We start from the raw sequence: 25213 nt of genomic DNA, 5'->3' as shown, positions 1-25213 counted from the left end.
ACTTTTGGGAGCCTTATCAACAACAAATGAAGGAATGGTAGTCACAGAACAGTGAATTACAAAATTCACTAGCGTCAAACAAGCAGTAGTTAATGCTGGAAAGACCATGCGGGAACTGTCCCATGGAATTATTTTTGACGAAGCCAAAGACAATAAATTGTTGCAAATATTCAGCAAATCAGATTCAGGAGGAAGCGCTTATATTTTCTTGAAGATATGGCAGCCTAAGTCACATTCTTGATTTTAGATCTTGCACAATGGTTTTTTATTAGCTCTGCAAACCTAGCGAAGGAAATAAAGTGAGCAGGGTGCTAGAAATTATGTTAATGATTGGTTGGATATTATAATAGCAGGCTTCTATGTCCAGGTCGATATTGCATAGGTCATGTGGATTATGATGAAAATGATTTGCGTATAACATATGTAACGTTATTTCCACTCCCCAATTTTTCCAAATTTTGAAAATCTTTTATTCCAGAGAGCATTTGGTCTGTGTGCAGTTTTGCAGCTAAACCTGTGAAGTGAAACCTTTTTGGCACTAGTCGTGCTTGGGAGCTAGTTCTGCACTTTCTTGGCAGGGTGGAAGTCTCAAAGATCATTGTGTTGCTGATGTTCTATATTTTCAGGCTCTTCGATTAAGCAGGAAACAAAGACTAGATACATGCCGTCATTGTTGCAAATATCATTTCTCCTCTTGTACAATCGCTTCAAAACCCAGAATTTGATACCAAGAAAGAGGTAGTATCATAAATCTCCAATGCTACTTCGGGTGGTTTACATGAACAAATAAAAACAAGTATTTAGTGAATCAAAGATGCATTAAACCATTGCGTGATATGTTGGTTTGCCCAGATCCAAGAATTGTCACGGTTTGCCTTGACGGTCTTGATAATATCCTGAAAATAGGAGAAAAGGAAAGAGACCTAGGGAACACTGAAGGTGAATCTTTATGCTTGAATTATAAATGATGCCAAGGGACTCGAAAAGATTAAGAATTTGCATGGTCACAATAACAATGAGACAAATTGGAAAGTTGTGAAGATTCTTAAAACTCATTGGCCAGAGGGCGAAGAAGATGACCAAAATATATTTTCAGTTCTTTCTTGTGCTTATGATCACTTTGCCTTTAGTTTTAGTGCAAATCAAGTGCAAACTCGAGAGCTCGCGCACAAGGGTAAAATTATACAGCACGAAGTTGAAGCAATACTCTCTTCATTTGTGCTGTTTTGAGGTATCATTAAAAAGTTCCAAGCATTAATTTACCAAGGGAGAAGGGTGGTCCATTTGCAGAAGCATCCGATGTTTCCTTTATGATGAAGGATCGATGGCACATTCTCCAAAGTTACGGTTGCCTTGCATATGGTCCAATATCATTGCACCAATGTTATCAAAACCAGACCAAAACCTGCGGAACTGGCTGGTCTAACCAGTTTGGGCCCAAAACTGGTCCAGTTAGGGCTTCAAAACCAGTATAGGCCAAGTCTATAACGGAACCCACTGTTTTGTTAGTTTGACAATGAATTATGTAATTTTGGGTAAAATGTAACTAGTTAGTTCTATACTGAAATAGCAGTTATGTAACGGAGGCGGCTGGTATAAAAGTTTAAAACTAGTGAATGCCCAAGAAATGAAATTGTGGAGAATCATTGTTGAATTAATAGAGATTCCAATCCCTTGCCCCGTGGATGTTTCCTTGACACCTTGTCAAGGTTTTACCACGTAAATCCTGTGTCTATTTGCGTGAGTTTGAATTCAGTTTCTTTTCTTGGTCAATGTATAACTGAATGTGTTTATTATCTTTCTTCATTTCCCCTATTCGGACTACAATTGGTATCGGAGCCAGGTGGAGTTTTTGAAGAGCAGGAGTCTGGAACGGGAGGCCAGTGTCCATCTGCATGCGTGGAGGAGGCCCTGTATTGTTACGTGCTGCCAGAGCAGCCTGCCGTAGTTGAGAAAGCCTTCTACGTGTGCGTGAAGCGTGGCTGAGGGTGGCCATTGCTGCGTGTAAGAGAAAAGGAGGGTAGAGTCGTATTGTCCACTGCCGGTTGAAGGAATAGTTGAAGGAACGCTACCAAACCAGCGTGAGTGTGTTGCCTGCATGGAAGATTTGCCAAATGCTTTGCCATATATTGTCTCTGCGTGTTGGTTGGGTGAGAAGCGTGGAGCAATCCAAACCCTCTGCGTGTTGTCCCCTCTACGTGTTGGCTGTGTGAGAAGCGTGGAGCAGTTGCGTGTTTTGCTCCTGCCGCCAGAGCTTGAAGCTTGAAGATTGCCACTCTCTGCGTGTGAAGACCAGAGCAATCTGTTCTCTGCATGGACCAGAGCACTTTTGTCTGCGTGCTGCCTGCGTGATTTGCTTGCGTGCTGCAGGAGGACTGCACGTGTAAGAAAGGAAGGGAGGCCGTGAAGACCAGAGCCAGAAACCCTCTGCATATCAGTTGAAGTGCGTTGAACTAGGTGCTGGAGTGCCTGCCGCTGTGTGTGCTGGAGCAAAGAGGAAGACCAGACCCTGCGTGGTAGAGCAGAGAGGGAGTTGTTACCAGAGCCATCTGCTATCTGAATCTTGGTATTTTTTGAAAGAAATTTTGTCTCAGAATTTATTTATTTATTTTTTTCCGAAAGTTGTGAAAATAAAGATTTTAAATTCTGAAGATAAAGGGGTGGATGTGTTAAATCAAAGGAAAGAGAAAACATTCTTTAGGGTTTTTTTTCTATTTAAAAGGAAAGGAGAAAAAGTTTTTTTTCAAAGGGTTTTTTTTTTGTTTAAATTGAATTTTTTTTTTGGGAGAAATAAGGAAATATAACCCTAGTTGAAAAAAAACTTTCATTGGAGAAATAAGGAAATATAAACCCTAGACTGAAGATTGAAACCCTAGAAAAATGGCCAAGATGTCGAATGCGAAATTTTAGGTGGAGAAATTCACCGAAAAGAGCAATTTTGCTCTTTGGAAACTGAAGGTTAGGGATCTGCTTGTGCAACAAGGGTTGCACAAGGCATTGGATGGGGCAACTAAGAAACCTGCAACCATGACTATTTCAGACTGGGAGGACTTGGATGCCTGAGCTCTCAGTACCATCCGGTTATGCCTGGTAGATGAAGTTCTCTTCAATATTGTTGAAGAGACTACAGCTTCAAGGATTGTGGGAAAAATTGGAAAAGCTCTATATGACAAAGTCATTAACCAACCGAATTTATCTGAAAAGACAGTTATACAGTCTTCAAATGAAAGAAGGTTCAAACGTTGCAGAACATTTGAAGGTTTTTAATACACTTATATGTCAATTAACAGATATGGAAGTTAAAATACAAGAAGAAGATAAAGCCATAACCTTGTTGTGTTCTCTGCCTGAATCATGGGATCACTTCGTAACTTCAATCAGCTTGAGCACTGCTGATTCTTTGAAGTTTGAATCAGTCGTGGGAGCTCTCCTGTCTGAAGAAGTACAGGAAATTCAGTACTGAAACAGCGGCATCAGAAGCCATGGTAGCTAGAGGACGCTCAAAGGAAAGAGGAGAAAAACCAAGGGGGTCATCGAAATCGAAGGGAAAGAAGTGTAAGGCAAAATGTTGGAATTGCAATAAAATTGGACACTTGAAAAAAGACTGTTGGAAACGAAAATAATTCGAAAACCCGAAGAAAGAAGCGAATCAGGTCGATTCAGGTATGATAGACGAAGTTTTATCTGCTGAAGAATTATGTATGATAGATGAAACTTCACCTGAATGTAATGTTTCTCAGGGTTTAGATAGCTGGTTGTTAGACTCTGGTGCTTCTCATCACATGTGCCCACATAGAAATTGGTTTACTTCGTATGAAAATGTAAACGATAGTTCTGTGTTCATGGGTAATAATGTGTCATGTCAGACTGTTGGGATGGGAAATATCAGGATTAAGATATATGATAACACAGTTAGAACATTAACGAGTGTTAGACATGTTCCTGATTTGAAGAAAAATTTGATTTCTTTGGGAGTGTTGGATTCAGATGGTTATAAGTTTACAGGCCAGGATGGCATCTTGAAAGTCTTTAAAGGAGCCCTAGTGGTTATGAAAACAGAAAAGGTCGGAAATCTTTACAGGTTAAAAGGAAGTACTCAGATCAGTGAAGCAGCGGTTGCGTCAGAAAAGGAAGAAGCAGGTACTCGTCTATGGCATCAGCGATTGGGTCATATGAGCGAGAAAGGTCTTCAGATACTAATGAAACGTAAATCTCTTCCCGATCTGAAATCCTTGAAGTTAGATTTCTGTAAACATTGTGTGTATGGAAAACAGTGTAAACAGAGATTTAAAGTTGGAAATCATAATAGTAAAGATGTTTTAGACTATATTCATTTTGATCTATGGGGACCATCCCTTGTTGTGTCATATGGAGGTGCTCTATATTTTTTAACGTTTATTGATGATTTCTCCCGTAAAGTTTGGGTCTTTATGCTAAAAAGGAAAGCTGATGTATTCAATGTCTTTAAACAATTTAAAGCAATGGTAGAGAAAAGAAGAGGGAAATCTATTAAATGATTAAGAACTGACAATGGTGGTGAGTTCACTTCAGTTGAATTTGAACAATACTGTAAGGATGAGGGAATTATTAGACACAAAACCGCTGTTTATACTTCTCAGCAAAATGGTGTTGCTGAGCGTATGAATTGGACTCTAATGGAAAGAGCTAGAAGCATGATCAGCAATGCTAACTTGCAAAAGGAGTTGTGGGCAGAAGCAGTATCTACTGCTTGTTATTTAGTTAACAAATCACCTTCAGTAGCAATTGATTGTAAAATTCCTGAAGAAGTTTGGACAGGGCAATCTTGTGATTATTCACATTTGAGGATATTTGGCTGTGATGCTTATTCTCTCATTCTAAAAAATCAACGTTCAAAATTAGATCCAAAGTCGAAATGTTATGTCTTTGTTGGGTATGACTATGCAGTGAAAGGATATAGGTTGCAGGATCCTACATTGCGGAAGATAAGCATTAGTAGAGATGTAACATTTGATGAATCCTCCTTTTTAAAATCAAATGTTGAAAGAATTGAATAGGAACAGGTATCGCCAAATCAACGAGTTCATTTGGAGGCTAGACCTTTCGGTGACCGTCGAAAGGAAGGAGAGACTTTTGGAGAAAAACGTGTTGAAGACACAAAGGAAGCTGTTGAAGCTTCTGAACCAGTTCAAGTTTCTGAACCAGTTCAACAACCAGTCGCTCTAAGAAGGTCTACAAGGGAAAGGAAAAGTCCCAAAAGGTATGAAGATTTTGCTTCATCTTTTGCTTTGATTACTGAAGATGGGGAACCTTCTTGTTATCAGGAAGCAGTAGATGATACATATAGCGAAAAATGGAAAACGGCTATGGAAGAAGAAATGGATTCCTTAGCCAAGAACAATCCCTGGGATTTTGTAGAGCTTCCTGAAGGGAGAAGTGTTGTTGGATGCAAATGGGTCTTCAAACTGAAACAGAAAGTTGATGGAAGTATCGAAAGGTATAAGGCGAGACTGGTAGCAAAAGGGTATTCTCAGGTTGAAGGTATAGACTTTCATGAGATTTTTTCTCCAGTTGTAAAACTTGTTTCTATTCGTACTATGTTGGCACTAACTGCGTTACTTAATCTTGAGTTAGAACAGTTAGATGTTAAAACAACTTTTCTACATGGTGATTTGAATGAAGAGATATATATGGAACAGCCAGAAGGTTTTGTACAAGGTTGCAGCAGAAGATTAGTTTGCAAGCTCAGGAAATCATTGTATGGTCTGAGGCAGTCTCCCAGACAATGGTACAAGAAGTTTGATTCCTTCATGGTGAACCAAAACTTTATAAGAAGTGAGTATGATCATTGTGTATACTTCAAAAGTTTCAATGGCATATTCATTATCTTAGCTTTGTATGTTGACGATATGTTTATTGCAAGAAAAAGCATGGAAGAGATCAACAGGTTAAAGGCTCAACTCTCTAGGACGTTTGATATGAAGGATCTTGGAGCAGCAAAACATATATTGGGCATGGAGATACACAGAGACAGGAAAAATGGTAAGCTTTGGTTATCAGAGCAGAAGTATGTGGAGAAAGTACTTGAAAAGTTCTCTATGAACAATGTGAAACCTGTTAATGTTCCACTAGCTTCCCATTTTAAACTTTCTTCAGTTTTGAGTCCTAGAGCTGATGAAGAAAAGCAGTATATGTCTCATGTACCATATGCAAATGTTGTAGGCAACTTAATGTATGCGATGGTATCTACAAGACCTGACATTTCACATGCAGTTGGAGTTGTCAGCAGGTTCATGGCAAATCCAGAAAAAGAACACTGGCAAGCAGTGAAATGGGTGCTTCGATATCTAAGAGGCACAAGTGACCATTGCATCGTCTTTAATGGTAGTGAAGGATCAGTCTGCGGATATGTAGATGCTGACTATGCAGGTGATTTGGACAAAAGAAGATCTACTACAGGTTATGTCTTTACTCTTGCAGGTGGAGCAATTAGTTGGATGTCAAAGCTTCAAGAAACAGTTGCGTTGTCCACTACCGAAGCTGAATATATAGCTGCTTCAGATGCCAGTAAAGAAGCAATCTGGTTAAAGGGTCTGCTCGATGAGATTGGAAGGACGCAGGAGAAAGTGAATGTACTTTGTGACAGTCAAAGTGCTATTCACTTGGCTACAAATCCTGCTTATCACAGCAGAACCAAGCACATTGATGTAAGGTATCATTTTCTGAGACATGTGATCGATGGCGGAAAAGTAGCTCTTCAAAAGGTCCATACGCAAGAGAATTGTGTAGACATATTCACAAAGCCAATTACAGTAAAGAAGCTGCGGTGGTGTTTAGCTTCTCTTGGCTTGCAGAAAAGATGATGAATGGGCATGGGCAAGGGATTAGGAAAATTGTTGTCAAGGTGGAGTTTGTTAGTTTGACAACGAATTATGTAATTTTGGGTAAAATGTAACTAGTTAGTTCTATACCAAAATAGCAGTTATGTAATGGAGGCGACTGGTATAAAACTAGTGAATGCCCGAGAAATGAAATTTGGAGAATCATTGTTGAATTAATAGAGATTCCAATCCCTTGCCCCGTGGATGTTTCCTTGACAACCTGTCAAGGTTTTACCATGTAAATCCTGTGTGTCTATTTGTGTGTGTTTGAATTTAGTTTCTTTTCTTGGTCAATGTATAACTGAATGTGTTTATTATCTTTCTTCATTTTCCCTATTCGAACTACATGTTCGGGTACTAGACCGGTATATTTCACCAAACCGACCGGTTCCGTGCGATTTATACTTGCATGGATAGTGTCAAAAAAATTGTTTTTTTTTTAGTTGGTTGGCTCACTTCTAATTCTCCCCTACCCTTTTATTCAAGCTTATGGTCCTCGAACTAATATTGAAGCCAATAGCCCTAGTATTGCTATGCAATTCATAGTGATGTTAAATTCTTGAAGTAAAAGTGACATTCTTCTTTATCTTTCATTTTCATCATTTTACCTAAATTTTTAACATTACCATGAAATGACTCAAGATGTTTGTGTGTGGTTCTAACTTCATTGGATTTCATATGGAGAAGGTAGAATTTTAGATTTCACTCAAAACCTAGAAGACTTAACAGTTTTTTAGGGTTTCAAGATTGGGGGATTGCAATGTTTCCGTTGGATTTTGTCATGTATGAGGGTATGAAACTAATATTTAATAAAGGGCACCAAGTCCTCTATGTACTTTGATGTTAGTGATTGGTTGTCGAACTCCTCTATCATGACTCTACTAAAAATGTACCCATCACTCAAACAAAATCTTGACATTACATGCTATGTTTTTTCTATCTTATTTTAATGCTTAGAGGGTTATATTGAAAACAAAGATCGCAATATAAACAATGATTCTGATATGTAAGCATTTGTTGTAGCATGATTTTTTTTGGATGTAAGGCCATCTAGAGCCTATTTTTTAATGTATTTTTGGTTCAGAGATGGATTGCACTTGATGCTATTTGGGTTATGTGCACCCTTACATTCTATATAAATAAGAACTTTTGCTTATTTGTGTATAAATGGTTTGGATTCATATGGATTCACATATGTCTATGTTTTTCTTTAAAATTTGAATATCTTATGTGTTTTTGGTCAACTAGTTTTTTGGTCTGGTTTTTTACTAGTTCTAGTTTGGTTCCACTCGATTCCTGGTCCACAAGGTTTTCGGTTCGATCACTAGTTCAGTTCTGATAACATTGCTTTGCACATATCACATTAAGTCCACATTTTAAGGAGTTGGTTAGGCATTGGAGCAAGAATGTCCTAACTAGCATATGTTTTGAAAAAATGGCTTTGGTCATAAAGGTATCCAACGCATTTTGCAAAAAATAGTGGCCAACTTGGAGGTGTTTAGTTAACTAGTCCACACATATTTTGTTATTATTTGTAGACGAAATTAGTGGATCTAGAAAACGATATTATGATTGTAAGGAAAGGAAATATAGCAAACAAGTGACAAAGTTGACCGTTTTTAAGGGGACGATAACAGATTTTGTGAAAACATCTTCAACAGCTCTAAATTTCAAGCAAAGCACCTTGCAGTCAAAGGTTCATTTATCTATTTATGGGAAATTAACAAATTTTTAGAGACATCATAAAAATTGGGGGTATGTGAGAACATGGATCTTGTGTTGAGAATCGAGATTAGGTAGGAGAGGGAAGTGGCAATAGATGATGGTACACCAAAATTTCTTGGGAGAGAGGATGAAGGGACAACCTATGTCCCATCTCCTCTGTGATATGAAGAGGCATTTGTTGTGGTGAAGGAAGTGGAAATAGGAAATCTTAATATCAAGGTAAATGGGTTGAGCACGAGTGAAGACATACCAAAGTTGGCTACAAAGGGCCTTGTGATCCTCTTTATATCATCAATTCGTGGGACAATAGTTGGGTTCTGGGGAATGGGAGGTGGATTGCGTGGAATGGGGGTATGATTTGAGGTTGGCATCCTAGATGGTAGATGAGAGACAAGTGTACTTGGTAGAGGCTGATTTAAGGGATGAAAATTGGGACTCAAATGGGAGCACTTGGTATAAGTGGAATGTGAAGGTGTTAGGGTCCCCTCTTATCAAAGAAGATAGTTGTCCAAGGTGGGCCCAAACAGGGGAAGGGGAGGACGGGTTATGGGGCCAACTCGAATGGAGGAGAGAAGAGAATGGTAAACTAAAAGGATGGGGTTACCAATAAAAGATGAATAAAGGGGGATATATCTTGGTTGGACAAAACATAATCCATTACAATTGCAACTTTTCCATGTGGTGGGAAAGTGAAGTAGTGAGAGTTTGAGCAACATGGGAGGTCATTTAGGGCTAGTATTTCATGAGATTCTCCAAGCTACAAGAGTAACTTGTCATAAGTTGTAAAAATCCCCAAAGTGTCACCAAACACCCAATGAAGTCCCATTGAATCTGGATCTATCCCTTGAGTGCAAACAAGCATTTGAGCAATCACAAAGAGGAAATCACCCAGGAGGATGACTTCCCCAACAATGATCCTCACATACAAATCTAGGTATGGGTCCTCAACTAAATCATTGTGAATAGCAAATTGAGATGATGTTAGAAGTAAGTAGCATACTACAATGTAGATGCCTCTAGGTAGAGGAACGAGATCATTGAGTCAAATCCACATGAACTTGGAAAAATCATTCGAGGTTGCTAGAGAAAACCTACCCAAAAGGGTGTCCCTAGCTAGATAGGCTACACTACCTAAACAACTAACACCACCTAAAGACTTACTCTCCTACCTACAAGAGGAAAGCCAATGATAAATGTTAAGTCTTGAAGTGGTTGTATAAGGCTCGCATCGGTCTCAGTTATTGATCTGAAATGGATACTAAATCAAGAAGAAAAGGTATTACAGACTCATGTGCAGGAATGCCTATATTATTTAGTGCAATGAATCGAAAAGATTGCGACTAATACAAACATTTAACAATTGGAAAACATAACAATTCAACACATCAACACAACAAATAATCAAGGAGTTCACCAGATTTCCTGGCTACATCCCCTGGTCCATCTTTTAGTGTCGACCTCTATATTATGTCTTCAAGAACAGAGTTTGCAGGTTTGAGCTCAATCAGAGCCATAACACAACAAACAATGATATTACACAGGGATTTCACTCGAAAACCTGGAGTCTAAAGAGTGCATAGACTTTCCCTCTTAGTGCCTCTGATCAATTATTCGTAGCTGTGCGTTTACTCTGACTCTCTGTCTCCCTTTGTCTCTGACCTCCTCCCTCTTCTATGCTGCCATTGAATGGCTTTTAAGCCTATTGGCGCTGTCGGTTCAATCCCCTTCTTGGGCTCTCTGGCTCTCGACGTTGTCCCTTCATCTCCCTGCTGAGCGTTTAAACAATCATTGCAAAAACGCTTAAGGAATTGAGGTCACTTGTTTACAAACGGAAGGACTAGGCGGGTGAAAATCCTGAGAACACACTTTTCCATTTACACAGGGAATAGACAAAAATACATTGAAATAGTGGAAAATCCAACTGAAACGCCAAAGCCGGACTTCAAACGATATAAAGTCCGCCCTATAATCCTCTCGGGTCCGCCTTGATCGCAATCGCAAGTCGCATTGGCTACGAGTCATAATCCCTTTGGATTCCACATCGTTGATCTGCCTTCAATCCACGGTTCACATCCAACTCGAAACATCAAGTAGTCCGCTTGATCTCCATCGTTGATCCACGATCTCCAATCCAATGACTGACAGCCATTTCGGGTGGCCCACTTGCATGAAGATTACCCGCTCGAAAAAGTTGTTTTCTCTCTCATGCGGCGTGGTATGTGTCGGCTGGTGTATAGAATCGGGTGAAGCCCTTCCAATACCACTTATCGCCTGAAGCCCGCCTGAAATATCATTTACCATGAAACTCAAATCCTTCGTTGTTTAATTCATAACTCCTTCGAGTCCGCTGAAAGCCCTCCGCCTATGTTAAGTCCTCCCTTCTGCGTATTTGCGATGCAATACAATCTCGCTCCACCGTTGATCTGCACACTCGATCAATGGTTCATATGTCATCGTTGATTGCAAATCACTTGAGGCTGAGGTTGATATGCCACTAGCTTCCTCCAATGCGATTTGATCTCATCCGTTGATCCTGTGGATCCAACGACTCTTAGGCATTCATGTTGCACTTCTCTGCTTCCCTTTGGATTTCAAATTTTTCTGCCATTCTTTCATTTACGATGTTTAATCGAATGAAGACTTTAGACTTAGAGGTTTTTATACAAGATCCATTTTGGATCACACCTTTCCCTTGAAAAGCTTTTGGACCACCAAAAGTTGGTTTTAGGCATCAATCAAGTGAGGATACAGTTCTCTCACTTGTCTAACTTCTATCCATCGTGCTTTGCTTGGATTTGAACCTTTGAGTCCCACTCTCAGGTACTCAACATCCCCTTGACACGTAGTTCTTACCTTCCTACCCAGAACTGTGTCATCCTGTAACTCATTGAGATACTCAGGCAACAAATCCCCAATAGAAGGCAATTGACTTTGCTCTTTAGGATCCTCAATCAATGAAGGTTCATACAATCTCAAGTTTTCTGCATTAACGACTGAATAGATCAGCGCATAAGCTGGCAAATCAAGGCGAAAAGCATTTTCACCAATTTTATCAAGTATCTTGAAAGGTCCATACCTTATTGGTTTTAGCTTCTTACCTTCACTCTGCATTCTGTCTTTGCTGATGTACAAAAATACTTGATCACCAACTTGAAAACTATGCTCAACTCGATGCTTGTCATGTCTTGCCTTGTACTTGGCTTGACTTCTTTCCAGCTGTTCCTGTACTACCTGGTGAATTTCCTAGATTTGTTCAATGAACTTGGTTGCTTTGTCCACATCACTGTGTCCATCAACTGCTATGTCTTTACCAAAGACAAAATCCAAGGGAGACTTTGGTATAAAACCAAAACAAGTCTCAAAAGGAGATCTCTGAGTAGAAGAGTGCTTGGCACGGTTGTAAGCATGTTGCACATAACACAAATGCTCATCCCAAAGCTTGGGATGCTTGTTGCAATAGCCTCTGAGCAACTGGATCACTATCCTGTTGACCACTTCTGTCTGACCATCTGTTTGTGGATGAAATGTTGTGCTCTTCTTCAACCTGGTGTCCATCAACTCCCATAAACTTGACCAAAACTTCCCAACAAATCGAGAATCTCGATCAAATACAATAGAAGTGGGTAACCCAAAATGAACCCATACATTCTGAAAGAACAACTTTGTTGTTTGTTCAGCTGTAACTTGCTTGTTACATGGTATCAAAATACACATTTTACTGAACCTATCCACAACAACATACAAATAATCATGACCTTTCTAGATTTTGGCAATCCCCCAACAAAATCCATGGAAACACTTTCCCAAGGACGAGAAGGAATTGGAAGTGGAGTGTACAAGCCTAATTTCCTATTATTGGACTTGCTTGTAGCACACATAGTACACCCTTTGATATATCTAGAAACTATCTCATGCATTCTTAGCCAATAACAGAACCTTTGCAATTGTGCAACTGTTTTACTTACACCAAAGTGACCTGATATGAGAGAAGTATGTGCTTATCGGATTATGTTAACTCTTTCAGTTTGTGGAATGCATAACTTTCCCAAATGATATAAGAGTTGGTCCTTTACATAATAATCCAATTCTTCTACTTACTTGCCATGACTTAAAGTTGCCTATACATCTTTAAAATTTGCATCTTGAGCATATTGTTCAATGTAACTTTCATGCATTACTGAGTTATGCTTAAGTATAGTAGATGCATTCATGATTGGTCTTGATAACATGTCTACAACCTTATTGTGTATGCCCTTCTTATATCTGATGACAAGATGAAATTGCTGTAGAAAACCCATCCACCTATAATGTCTTGATTGCTGCAATTTAGTTTGTGAGTGCAAATATTGAAGTGGTTGATGATCTGTATGTATGATTGTTTCTTTACCCATTATGTAATGTTTCCACTTTTTCACACTTTATACTAATGCATACAATTCTTTATCATATGTAGGATAATTAACTACTACAGAAGTAAATGTCTCAGAATGATAGCATATGGGTTTTCTGTGTTGCATCAATACTACTCCCATGGCATAGTCACTAGCACATGTCTCAATCTCAAATTGATGTTGAAGATCTGGGAGTGCTAGTACTGGTGTTGTACTAATTTTCTCTTTTAAGGTGTCGAAGGCTTTCTGCTGTTTGCCTCTCCACTTAAACAACTATTTCAATCCTATTAAAGCATGTAATGGAGCTGCAATCAATGAAAAGTTAGCAATAAACTTTCTCCAGTATTGTGCTGCCCCTAGGAAACTCCTAACCTCTGTCGCAGATTTGGGTTTAGGCCAGTTCACAATGACTTCAACCTTAGAGGGATCTATCTTCAATTCACCACCCCCTAAAATATAACCCAAATAATTTAAAGATGTTCTGCCAAATTCACATTTTGACAGTTTTACATAGAGATTTTCTCTTTTTAAAACATCTAAAGTTTGCTTTACATGCTTTACATGGTCTTCCCATGTCTTACTATAAACAAGAATGTCATCTAAATAAACAATTACAGAATCATCAATAAATGGTCTAAGTACATCATTCATAACTTGCATAAATGTAGCAAGAGCATTAGTTAAGCCAAAAGGCATAACCAACCATTCATAAAAGCCCTTGCTTCGTCTTGAAAGCGGTCTTCCATGCATCTTGTTCTGTAACTTTGACACGATGATAACCACTTCACAAGTCTAACTTAGAAAATAAACTGCTTCTTTTAATTGATTTAATAAATCATCAATACAAGGAAGAGGATAACGATTATTGAACGTTATTTTATTTAGTGCTCTATAATCAATGCACATTCTCCACGAACCATCTTTCTTTCTCACCAACACGATTGGAGATCCACATGGTGATGGGCTTGGTTGTATAAACCTCTTATCGAGCAACTCTTGTACCTGCTTCTTTATCTCTGCATTCTCTAAAGCTAACAACCTATACATTCCAATGTTAGGTAATGGAGCATCTTGTTGCAAATAAATATCATGTACTATTTCTTGCTTGAGTGGCGGACCTTTTGGTTTTTGAAATAGAACATCATACTCTGAAACAACTTTAACTAAATCAGCTTTCTATCTAAAATCACAGCCTTCAAATGCATTGGATTTTTCAGAATCCTTTGCCTTTATAACCATTAGTAAAAATTGCTTACTTGAATTCACAATTCTTTTCATCTGTTCTGAATTTAGCTTTGTTTTATCACACACCCAACCTAATGGAAATGGTTTTCATGAGGTTTTGTTTGTAATCCCAACTTCTTTACAATTGTTTCAAAAATCAAATTTACTTGTGATCCACTATCAAACAAAGTATCAATCTTATTGTGCTTAGAAATTACTCTAATACAAAAAAGCTCATTCCTTTCCCTCTCATTATCTTCATTATCAACAGATTGTGCAGAGTTGCTTGTGGATGCTTCAGAATCTTTACCTTTAATACTTGTGGTTGTAATTGTTGTTTCATTGCCTGAATCTGATCCCAAGTCCCGTTGAATAGTAGCAGCATTCTTTCTCTCCTTACCACCGAACTTCTTAGGTTTCCGTTCTCGATGCAAAAACCAACAGTGTGCCTCATCATGTCCTTCTTTTTTGCAATGAGTGCTTGAAGGTTTATCCTTCTTTACAGTGTTTTCTTTCCTCTCCTTCCATTTTAGTTTCTTCTTTTCCTTGCTCTTGCTTATAGAATATTTAGATGATCCCCCAACCTCTAGGTTTACATTCTTACCTCTAGCTTCTAGATGTGTGGCTTGAATTGATACATCATCTAAGCTAGTGGGATTAAACATGAGAATAATATGCTTTAAATAGCTATGAAGACCATATATACTTTGAGTCTAATGATATACCTAGAGTTAAAGCTCTCTTTCTGAATTCCTGAGTATAAATCTGTACACTTTGACCCTTCAATTGACGAAGAGTTTGCCAACTCATCATTGCCTGCTGCATGTAAGCTAAAGGATAGAATTGCTTTTTGATAGCAGAAACAAATTCATTCTAGGTAGAAATGATTTTACCATGTTTTTGCAGATCAATGTGTGTCTTACCTTCCCACCATACTAGTGCAGTTCCTCCAAGTCGAAGGCTAGCCAACTGAATCTTTTTCCTTTATGAATCAACGTTCTGTACCCTGCAATATACATCAATTTATCTTATCCAATTATCTAGCTTTTATGCATTGAGTTCTCCATCATAAATTGGCAAATCAAACTTCACATCTAATTTGATTAAGGAAGTTTTTTTCTTCTTCTTAGAAGAGCTAGAAGATGATGATGACGAGGATGATGATGGAGGAGATGGTGGAGGAGTCATTTCTCCTTTTCCTTTGCCTTCTGGAGGGGAAACTAGAAAAGGTTCCTCTGCTCCTTTGTCTGGTTTAGGTAAGTGTTTTCACCTTGACCCTTCTTAAATTCCAGGTACATTTCTTCCACCGTGGCTTGGAGTGTCTTAAAACTTTCTATAAATTGAGATTCTGATCCCAATGGAGCTTCTTCTGCCATTCTCCTCTGAGAATAGACTCTTCCAATCTCTGGATTAGCCTCAACAAGTTCTGCTTCTCCTAGTCTAAGCTTTAATGTAGTTAGTTTTCAAAATCCAACACAAGTTTGTCTAACCTTAATAAAACCAAAACCAAATGCTCTAATACCACTTGATCCGAAATGGATACTAAATCAAGAAGAAAACATATTACAGACTCATGTGCAGGAATGCCTATATTATTTAAAGCAATGGATCAAAAAGATTGCGAATAATACAGACATTTAACAATTGGAAAACATAACAATTCAACACATCAACACAACAAATAATCAAGGAGTTCACCAGACTTCCTGGCTACGTCTTCTGGTCCAACTTTCAGTGTTGACCTCTATATTATGTCTTCAAGAATAGAGTTTACAAGTGTGAGCTCAATCAGAGCCATAACACAACAAACAATGATATTACACAGGGATTTCACTTGAAAACCTCGAGTCTAAAGAGTGCATAGACTCTCCCTCTTAGTGCCTCTGATCAATTGTTCGTAGCTGTGTGTTTTCTTTGACTCTCTGTCTCCCCTCTGTCTCTGACCTCCTCCCTCTTCTGTGCTGCCATTGAATGGCTTTTAAGCCTATCGGTGTTGTCAGTTCAATCCCCTTCTTGGGCTCTCTGGCTCTCGGTGCTGTCCCTTCATTTCCCTGCTGAGCGTTTAAACAATCATTGCAAAAACGCTTAAGGCATTGAGCCCCCCTATTTACAAACGGAAGGACCGAGCGTGGGTGAAAATCCCTGAAAACACACTTTTCTGTTTACAAAGGGAATACACGGAAATACACTGAAACAGTGGAAAATCCGACCGAAACGCCAAAGCTGGACTTTAAATGATATAAAGTCCGCCCTATAATCCTCTCAGGTCTGCCTTGCTTGCAGTCGCAAGTCGCATTGGCTACGGGTCATAATCCCTTTGTATTCCACACCGTTGATCTGCCTTCAATCCGACGGTTCGCATCCAACCTGAAACATCAAGTGGTTCGCTCGATCTGCACCATTGATCCACAATCTCCAATCCAATAGGTGGCCCACTTGCACAGAGATTACCTGCCCGAAAAAGCGATTTTCTCTCTCCTGCGGTGTACTATGTGTCCGCTGGTGTATGGAATCGGGTGAAACCCTTCCAATACCACTTAACGCCTGAAGCTTGCCTGAAATACCGTTTACCACAGAACTCAAATCCTTCGTTGTTTAATTCATAACTCCTTTGGGTCCATTGAAAGCCTTCCGCCTATGTTAAGTCCTCCCTTCGACATATTTGCGATGCGATACGATCTCGCTCCACCATTGATCTGCGCACTTGACCAATGGTTCATATGTCATCGCTGATCGCAAATCGCTTGAGGTTGAGGTTGATATACCGCTGGCTTCCTCTGATGCGATTTGATCTCATCTGTTGATCCCGTGGATCCAACGACTCTTGGGCATTCATGCTGTGCTTCTTCGCTTCCCTTTGGATTTTGGGTTTTTTCGCCATTCTTTCGTTTGCACTGTTTAATCGAATGAAGACTTTCGACTTAGAGGTTTTTATACAAGATCCATTTTGGATCAGTTATAAAGAGGATATTTGATGAACCAATAGTGTCATAACGCATGCTTAGCGATGATCAAAACTATCCATTGCCATTCCATCACCATTTCAAGTTACCTAAGCCTTGTCATCTCCTCCAACAAATTCATCATTTAGAGAACCTTGACCAAGAACATGTGGAAGTGAGGGGGAGGGTGGAAGGGGACGGGGGAGAGGGGAAGAGGGGAATATGAGATGTTGGCTATTTGATATAATGACTTCCAATTTCCCTATCTACCATGCTACTATGACCTTCTCCTTATATCATTTTAGCTTCAAAAACTAAGATCTAGTAATATCTTCATTTAGAAATATCCTTCTAGGGAGGCAAAACAATCTTTGCTTGGCTTCGAGAGATTGAAGCTAATTGCCTATTGACTTGAACTAGATGAAAAATGGAGAATTGCATCTAAACCAAGCTCTCTCTAGAGTAATATTGTGCCTTATCCTAGAGGCCCTAACATAGACAGCGAAAGCATTGCATGCTATGTTGAAGCATTGTATATAGTCATATAAGGCATTCTCAAATCTAGGAAACCAACCTCTTAGGAAAAGAAACCTCAAAATTATGAAAGTATGGTTTTTTAAACAACCCAGTGGGTGAGCTCAATCAATTTAAACTAACCAATTTCAAGGTGGAGATCACTTAGAGGCATAGTCACTAGATTCCTCTAATTTACCTCTAATTTACCTTCAAGCTTGAAGTCATGCAAACTCCAAAGTCCAAGTTAAAATTTGATGAACATTTATGCAAATTCAACATAACAAAAAAGGTTGCCATTATGGAGATGTTAGTGTAGGAGGATGACACAGATTTTGAATGTTGAACCCGTGCTAGCATAAATTTTTTGACTTTTGTATTCTACTATACAATTGAAAAAGTAATGAATCAAAGGACTCTAATGTGCATGCACTTATAGGATAGTGGAGGGTAGACATAGGTGACACAAAAGGTCAAATTTCGACAATAGTGGCGTACTTACAGGTTAGATGAGGTCCAAATAAGTTACATAAAGCACACAAGTCAAAGGAGGGCCATGAGACCATTAAATAGATTCTAATTTTTAGATCTATCAATATATTAAAAGATATATCATAAACTTTATACCTATTATTCAAATTCAATATATACATATATCCATAATTTACATATACATTTTTCATATATATATATATATATATATATATGGCCAATTTTATTGATGTTTTCTTTTTTGTTGAACTTTTTTCAAATTTCATCGCAATTAATTTCGAACACTAACATGAGCCCAATGACTAAGCTCTTAGAGGTCATGGGTTCAAGTTCAATGGAGGCCTTTTAAGTGACTAAGCTCTTAGAGGTCACGGGTTCAAGTTCAATGGAGGCCTTTTGAGTTAGGATTACATGTAGTTTGGCAACATCTACCTAAGGAGTCATTCATGGAATGCGAAGAAGCACTTTGGCAACATCTACCTAAGAAGCCATTCATGGAATGCAAAGAAGCACTTGGAGGATTTTCCCGAAAACATTTTCTGTGGAAAACAAATTTGTTGGTTTTATACCAAAATGCACAATTCAATAAAACACCCCATAACACACATCAATCTACCAGTTCTATACTAGATGCATAGATTTACATCAAGGATGGTGTATATTGACAAGCCCACTTCTATAACATAAATAAATGCATAGATTTACATCAAGGATGGTGCATATTGACAAGCCCACTTCTAAAACATAAACAAGTAAATAGATATTCCATCGAAAAGTATTCCTGATGTCGTTCTTGCTAGGAAACTAAAATGCAAGTATGTCATTACTAGTAGGATCCATAAAAAATCATGTGACCACTATCAATAAAGCGAAACTTTACTCCGGAGTCGATAAAAGGAATTTACATACCAGAAAATGAAATGCAATTCTTCCATTTCATTTTTGACAACGCTAACTTAAACAATGATTATTTCCAACGAAGTTAAATTTCAGGAACATGCTCTAAAATTTATAGCATATCTCTATTCAGTGGAAATACTCGAAAGTATTTGATTTCTATTACACTGAATGACATGTTTATACACTCAGTTTAGGGCGAAATTCTGAGTCAGCAAAGGGTTGTGTAAACTCGTCTGCACAAGCCATTCGAATCCTCTCTGGAGTTGCTGGACTGTCAAGAACAAACCAACCCTCATGTCCTGTCTCCTTCCTCGCTGCTAAAATGGCATCCTTGATAGCGAAAAATGCAGCAGATGCTAAAAATAAAGGAGGTTCGCCTACTGCTTTAGATGAATGGATCGCTCTTTGATTTGGAGCTCCCTGTCCAAACAGTACATGTGAAGGAACAATAAAACATCAAAATCTACAAGTTACAATATTGCTGAAAGCATAAAATATCAGATTTCACACAAAGAAGGAATCCACAAGGTACAATATCACTAAAAACCTAACTCCGGATTCGCCAGTTTTTTGAAAAACCAGGGTCCAGAAACGGCAAGTACACTCAAATATAAAATATTTTATAATTTTCAAAATTAAACACGTGTATAAAAATAAAAATAAAATAAAATATATAAATTATAATTTTCAAAATTAAACACGTGTATAAAAATAAAAATAAAAATTAAATATATAAAGATAAAAACATATGCTAATTTTTTAATATATAATTTTTACATACAATAAATAATTATTATGGAATTATTTATGGTATAAATAATTCCAGACTTAATATATCATTTATTAAATATTAATTAAATTTATATAAAAATGAAAAACATATATGAGTTTTTAAATATATAGCTTCAATATAATACTTTAAAAATATTTATTAATTTAATTATAATGGGATTAATGTACATTTATAAATATTTAGACATTAATTATTAGTTGTAATACAAATTATTAAAGTTAATTTAGAAAACTTACTTTTTAACCTTGACAAAAACACTTTAAAATTAATTAAAATAAAACTTGCTTTTTAAACTTTAAAATAAATATATAAATAAAAGCCCACTTTTTAAACTTTAAATTATCTAATTAAAAACATACCTTTTTAAACTTAAAATATCTAAATATATAAATAAAACTTACTTTCTAAACTTTAAAATATCTAAATAAAAGTTTACTTTTTAAACTTCAAAATATCTGAATAAAAATGGCTAGATTATAATATGTTGATTCATTGTTTTCACGGACGCTGATTCTTTCATTCACTAAAATAAAAATAATAAATTGTCCGAGCCAACTCCCTAAATTATTTTGGCCGATGTCGATTCATTAATTTAGTGATGCTGGACGCCGATTCTTTCATTCACTTGCCACTAAACAGTTGAATTTCCTGTTTGGAATTTTGTGTTAGGGTTCGCTAGTTTACTACAGATTTATGTGTTGAAGTTGACGATTTTTTTAGTCTCAGAGAGACACTGGGCGTATCTCTGTAGATCCAGATCTGACTCCGTTTCTGATCGGGGGATCTAACCATTAGGCCTGACGGATCCGGTAACATCCCTGAAAACATAAATATCAGAGTTCACACAAAGAAAGAATATAGCATGATTTGGGAACGAGTCATGATCAAAGAACTTTTGATCAAGTGAGGTTAAATACAGAGAGATGTGAAGACTTTGAAATCTAAGAAATGAAGCACCTGGTTATATGACATATCTACATTTGCTATGATTTAACATGACATCGTTACTTAAAATAGTTCATTTGAGGTTTCAATTCAATGACCTAGAATTTGAGAATTTATACATCAGAGACTCTAAAAACTGAAGGCAAAAGCTTGGGTCAATGTTTTTTAGATCAAAGCCTCCATTGTAGGCTTCTAGGGTTTATGTCAAGAGTCATTGTCCTTGTCATTATGTAAAAGACCCTTCTTGAGCTTCATCTATCAAGAAAGAAATTTATTTTGATGTAAATTAGGTCTTGTAGGTCTCCTCCACCAAGTTGGCATCAACGGAATTTGACCTCACAAATTCACTATATAAAGGCAACAACTCGACCTCATTTAGAGGATATCACAAACAAGTTCGATCTACAGTGGCTGGGGGAAGAAAAGAGAGCGAAATCCCTATGGAGGAAAACCTAGTGAAGGAGAAGGAAGTCTTTGTCAAGTAAAAGAAGTCGAAATTTCTCTCTACTACCACACACGCGAAGGTTCTAGGCCACTGATAGGGCCAAAATTGCAGCACTGTAGTTGGGCCGAAATTCTCAAGTAGCTAGGCCAAAATTTTGTCTGGAACATAAAAACTCAAAAATCCATATACATATTAATTGTTGAATGATGAATTACAAAATGAGAGGCCCTGGCTTAAATACAACCTTGGTGCCTCTTGGTGAATGGGCATGATCAAAAAACTAATTTTTATATAACATTGTCTTCCTTCCAAAAAATGCTTTGTCCTCAAAGCATACGTAACAACGGATGTTGTTGACGAAATGCTTCAGTCTCCCAAGAAGTTTATTTTTCTGGTAAGTCCTTCCACTTGATCTGTTATCCCTTGATTACACGAGATCAAAGCTTCTTTTCTTGATGGATATGATACCTTCTGGCTCTAAAATGACCCTTCCTTCATCATCTAATGATGGAAGCGTTGTTTGTGTTGATTGATGGTCACCAAGTGCCCTTTTAAGGCAGGATACATGGAAGACGTTGTGGACACGATTTTATCCTGAAGGCTTAAACTATATGCAACATGGCTGATCTTTTTGTTGATCTAGTATGCTCCATAGAACTTTGGTGCGAATTTATTTTTTCCCTTTTGTTTTAAGGACAACTGTTTGTATGGTTGGAGCTTGACAAATATCCATTCTCCAACTTCAAATTCTCTCTCGGTTCTGTTTCGGTCAGTTTGTTACTTCATACAGTGTCTTGCATTATTTAAATTTTCTTTGAGTTTGGACGACCTTTTGGGTTTCTTCTAGTTGGTTTTTAACAGCGGGTAGTTTTGTATGGATGATAACCAAGTCCTTCCATTTTGGAGGTTTGTACCCGTACAGAGCTTGAAGTGGAGTAATTTTTGCTGACGTGTGGTAAGTAGAATTGTACCACCATTCAGCAAGATGTAACCACTAAACCCACTTATTTTGTTTTCCTGTGGTGTAACAATGTAGGTAAGCTTCCAAACATTTATTGACAACCTCTGTTTGGCCATCTGTTTGAAGATGGTAAGCAGAACTCATGTTGAGGTAGGTTCCCATATGATTGAATAATTCCTTTCAAAAATTACACTTTGGAAATCCATGTAATTTGTAGATATTTTTGCAAAATATCTTAGTGATTTGTTTTGTTGAGTCTGATTTCTTCATTGCAATAAAGTGAGCATACTTGGTTAGTTTGTTGATTACTACAAGAATCTTATCCTTAACATTAGATACAGGTAAGTCTTCAATAAAGTCCACTGATATTTCTTCCTATTTCTGATTTGGAATGTTTAAGGGATGAAGTAGTCCTGGTGTCATAATATTTTAACTTTTATTCCTTTGACATTTATCGCATTCTCCTACATATTTTTGAATATCGTGACTTATTCCCTTCCAAAAGAATGACTAGCATACATTATAGTAAGTTTTAAAGAATCCAACATGTCTGGCTAACGGTGAATCATGTGACTCCTTGAGGATCTTGGTTTTAAACTTGGAGTTCGAATTCAGATAGATTCATCCCTTGTACCATAGAATGTCGTTCTTCCATTCCCATTTTGAGTTGTGCAGAAGGTCATTGATTATAGCGTTTGTTTCTGGATCTTTTGCATATTCACTTCAAATCTCATTAAGCCATTCGGGAACAATAACTGAAACTGCAAGCAGTTTCAGTTCTTTGTCTTTCCTAGACAAGGCATCTACCACTATATTGTCCTTTCCCCTTTTGTGTAATATTTCCATGTCATAGGCAACAAATTTTTCAATCCACTTTTGTTGTTTTTTGGAAAGTGTTTTTTGTTGGAGGCACTAGAGATTGTTATGGTTTGTTTGTATGGAAAACTTACTTCCCAAAAGATATTGCCTCCACTTGGCTAGTGCATGCATAATAACAAGCATTTCTTTGTTATGTAGATTTAAGACATTCTTGTTTATTGAGTTTCCTACTCTCAAAAGCTATTGGACGCCCATGTTGCATTAACACTGCTCCTATACCGAAACCTGAAGCATCACACTCAATGATAAATGGTTTAGAGAAATATGGAATTGCCAATACCAGGACATTAGACATAACTTCCTTCAATTCTTCAAAACATTGTCCTACTTCTTCATTCTATTGAAATGAGTTCTTCTTTAAAAGGTTTGTTAGGGGTGCAGTTATATGTGCATAGTTTTTAATAAATCTTCGATGGTATTCAGTCAATCCTAAGAACCCTCTTAGCTTGGATATATTAACCGGTTTAGTCCATTTCCTTATAGCCTTGATTTTATTAAGATCCACTTTTACTCCTTCATGGGATATTATGTGTCCGAGATATTCTACTTCTTCTTTCCCAAAGGTGCATTTGGACATCTTGGCATAGAATTGATGCTCTTCCAATAGTGTAAGAACTTTCTCCAAATGTTGTAGGTGCTCCTTCCAAGTTTTACTGTAAATTAAAATGTCATCAAAGAACACTAACATGAACTTCCTTAGATATGGACAAAATAACTCGTTCATAGTAGCTTGGAATGTTGTTCGTGCATTGGTTAGCCTAAAAGGCATTACTTTAAATTCGTAGTGACCTTCATGTGTTCAGAACACAATTTTTGGTACGTCTTCCAACCTTATTCTGGTTTGATAATATCTTGACCTTAAGTCCAATTTTGAGAAATATTTAGCACCATGTAGTTCATCCAACATTTCATCGATGAAGGGAATTGGGAACCTGTTTTTAATTGTTATTTTGTTTAGTCCTCGATAATCGATGCATAACCTGAATGATCTATCTTTTTACCGCACCAATACAACTGGAGCAACATACAGACTTTTACTTTTTGAGATGATGCCACACTTTAAAGGATCTTGGATTAATCTCTCAATTTTCGTTTTCTGATGATAGGGATATTGATACGCCTTGATGTTGACGGGGTTTGATCCCGCTTTGAATTCTATTGTATGCTCAATTTCTCTATTAGGAGGCATTTTCATGGGCAGGTCTTAGAATAATTTTTCGTGCCTCTGAATTAGCTCTTGTACTTCTGGTGCTTCTTCGCTAATCAATTTTGAAGTTAACATTTCTAATTGGTGGCATTATACTACATAGGTTGGTGCTCCTCTTCGAATCATTTTCATCATTTGGGATGATGATACGATTTGATCCTCAGGTGCTTGGAACCCATATAATTTGTATTTTTTCCCTTTCCATTTAAATTTTATAAACTACTTTTGATGGTTGGCAGAGTAAGTATTGAGAGTTTGTAACCATTGGATACCTAAGAGCACATCCACTCCTAATGGTACCATGTAGAATGTAGATTCTAAATTAAAGTCTTGAATCTGCGATTTGACTTTATGGCATTTCCCTACCTTTTCAATTTTCTTACTGTTGGCTACCATAACCTTCATGTTGGGCATGGGAAATGTGAAAATGTTGAGTCCCTTCGCCATGGCTGAATCCAAAAAATTGTGGGTGCTACCAGTATCGATAAGAAGCATTACATTTTTTTTCTTGACATGTCCTTTTAATTTTAATGTTTGGCACTGTGATATACTTGTCATCGCCGATAATGATACTTGCGGAATGCTCTCATCCTCTAGTTCTAGAGAGAATTCCGAGGAATCTTTGATTTCCTCTACGTCTAATTCATCACTATCTGAATCATTAGTTGCTTTGCATTTATACAGGTTTTTGGTCTCTTTTCCTTTAGCACACCTATGTTTAGGTTCCCATTTTTCGCCACAACGTTTGCATTTGCCCTCTTTCATCCTTTGCATTTCCACGTTAGTTTTTCTCCTTCACGAAGATGTGGTGGAACATATTTTGCGTTATCCGTATTCGTAGACTGGGGAAATCTTCGTTTTGAATATACTCTTTCAGCGTTTGACCACAACATCTTGTCAAATTTCTTTTCAGTAGCTTTTGCTTTTTGTCTTCCT

At 37.5% G+C, this 25213-nt stretch overlaps 1 protein-coding gene across 1 annotated transcript in view; it reads right to left on the bottom strand.

Annotated features, from left to right (window-relative positions):
• Positions 1-18998: 18998 nt before the first annotated feature.
• The window catches only part of LOC149153420 (xanthine dehydrogenase 1-like), a 362995-nt gene continuing 356780 nt past the window's right edge, over positions 18999-25213 (bottom strand). The window contains exon 14 of the mRNA XM_089437948.1: positions 18999-19467. Coding sequence (XP_089294074.1) covers positions 19225-19467 — 243 coding nt within the window. The 3' untranslated portion in view covers positions 18999-19224. The remainder of the gene's footprint in view (positions 19468-25213) is intronic.

The sequence above is a fragment of the Pinus tabuliformis genome, chromosome 9 (genome assembly GCF_031772625.1).
Source record: "Pinus tabuliformis cultivar Carrire ecotype Pingquan chromosome 9, CPIR1, whole genome shotgun sequence".
Classification (NCBI taxonomy): Eukaryota; Viridiplantae; Streptophyta; class Pinopsida; order Pinales; family Pinaceae; genus Pinus; species Pinus tabuliformis.
This window is presented reverse-complemented; position numbering and strand designations above follow the sequence as displayed.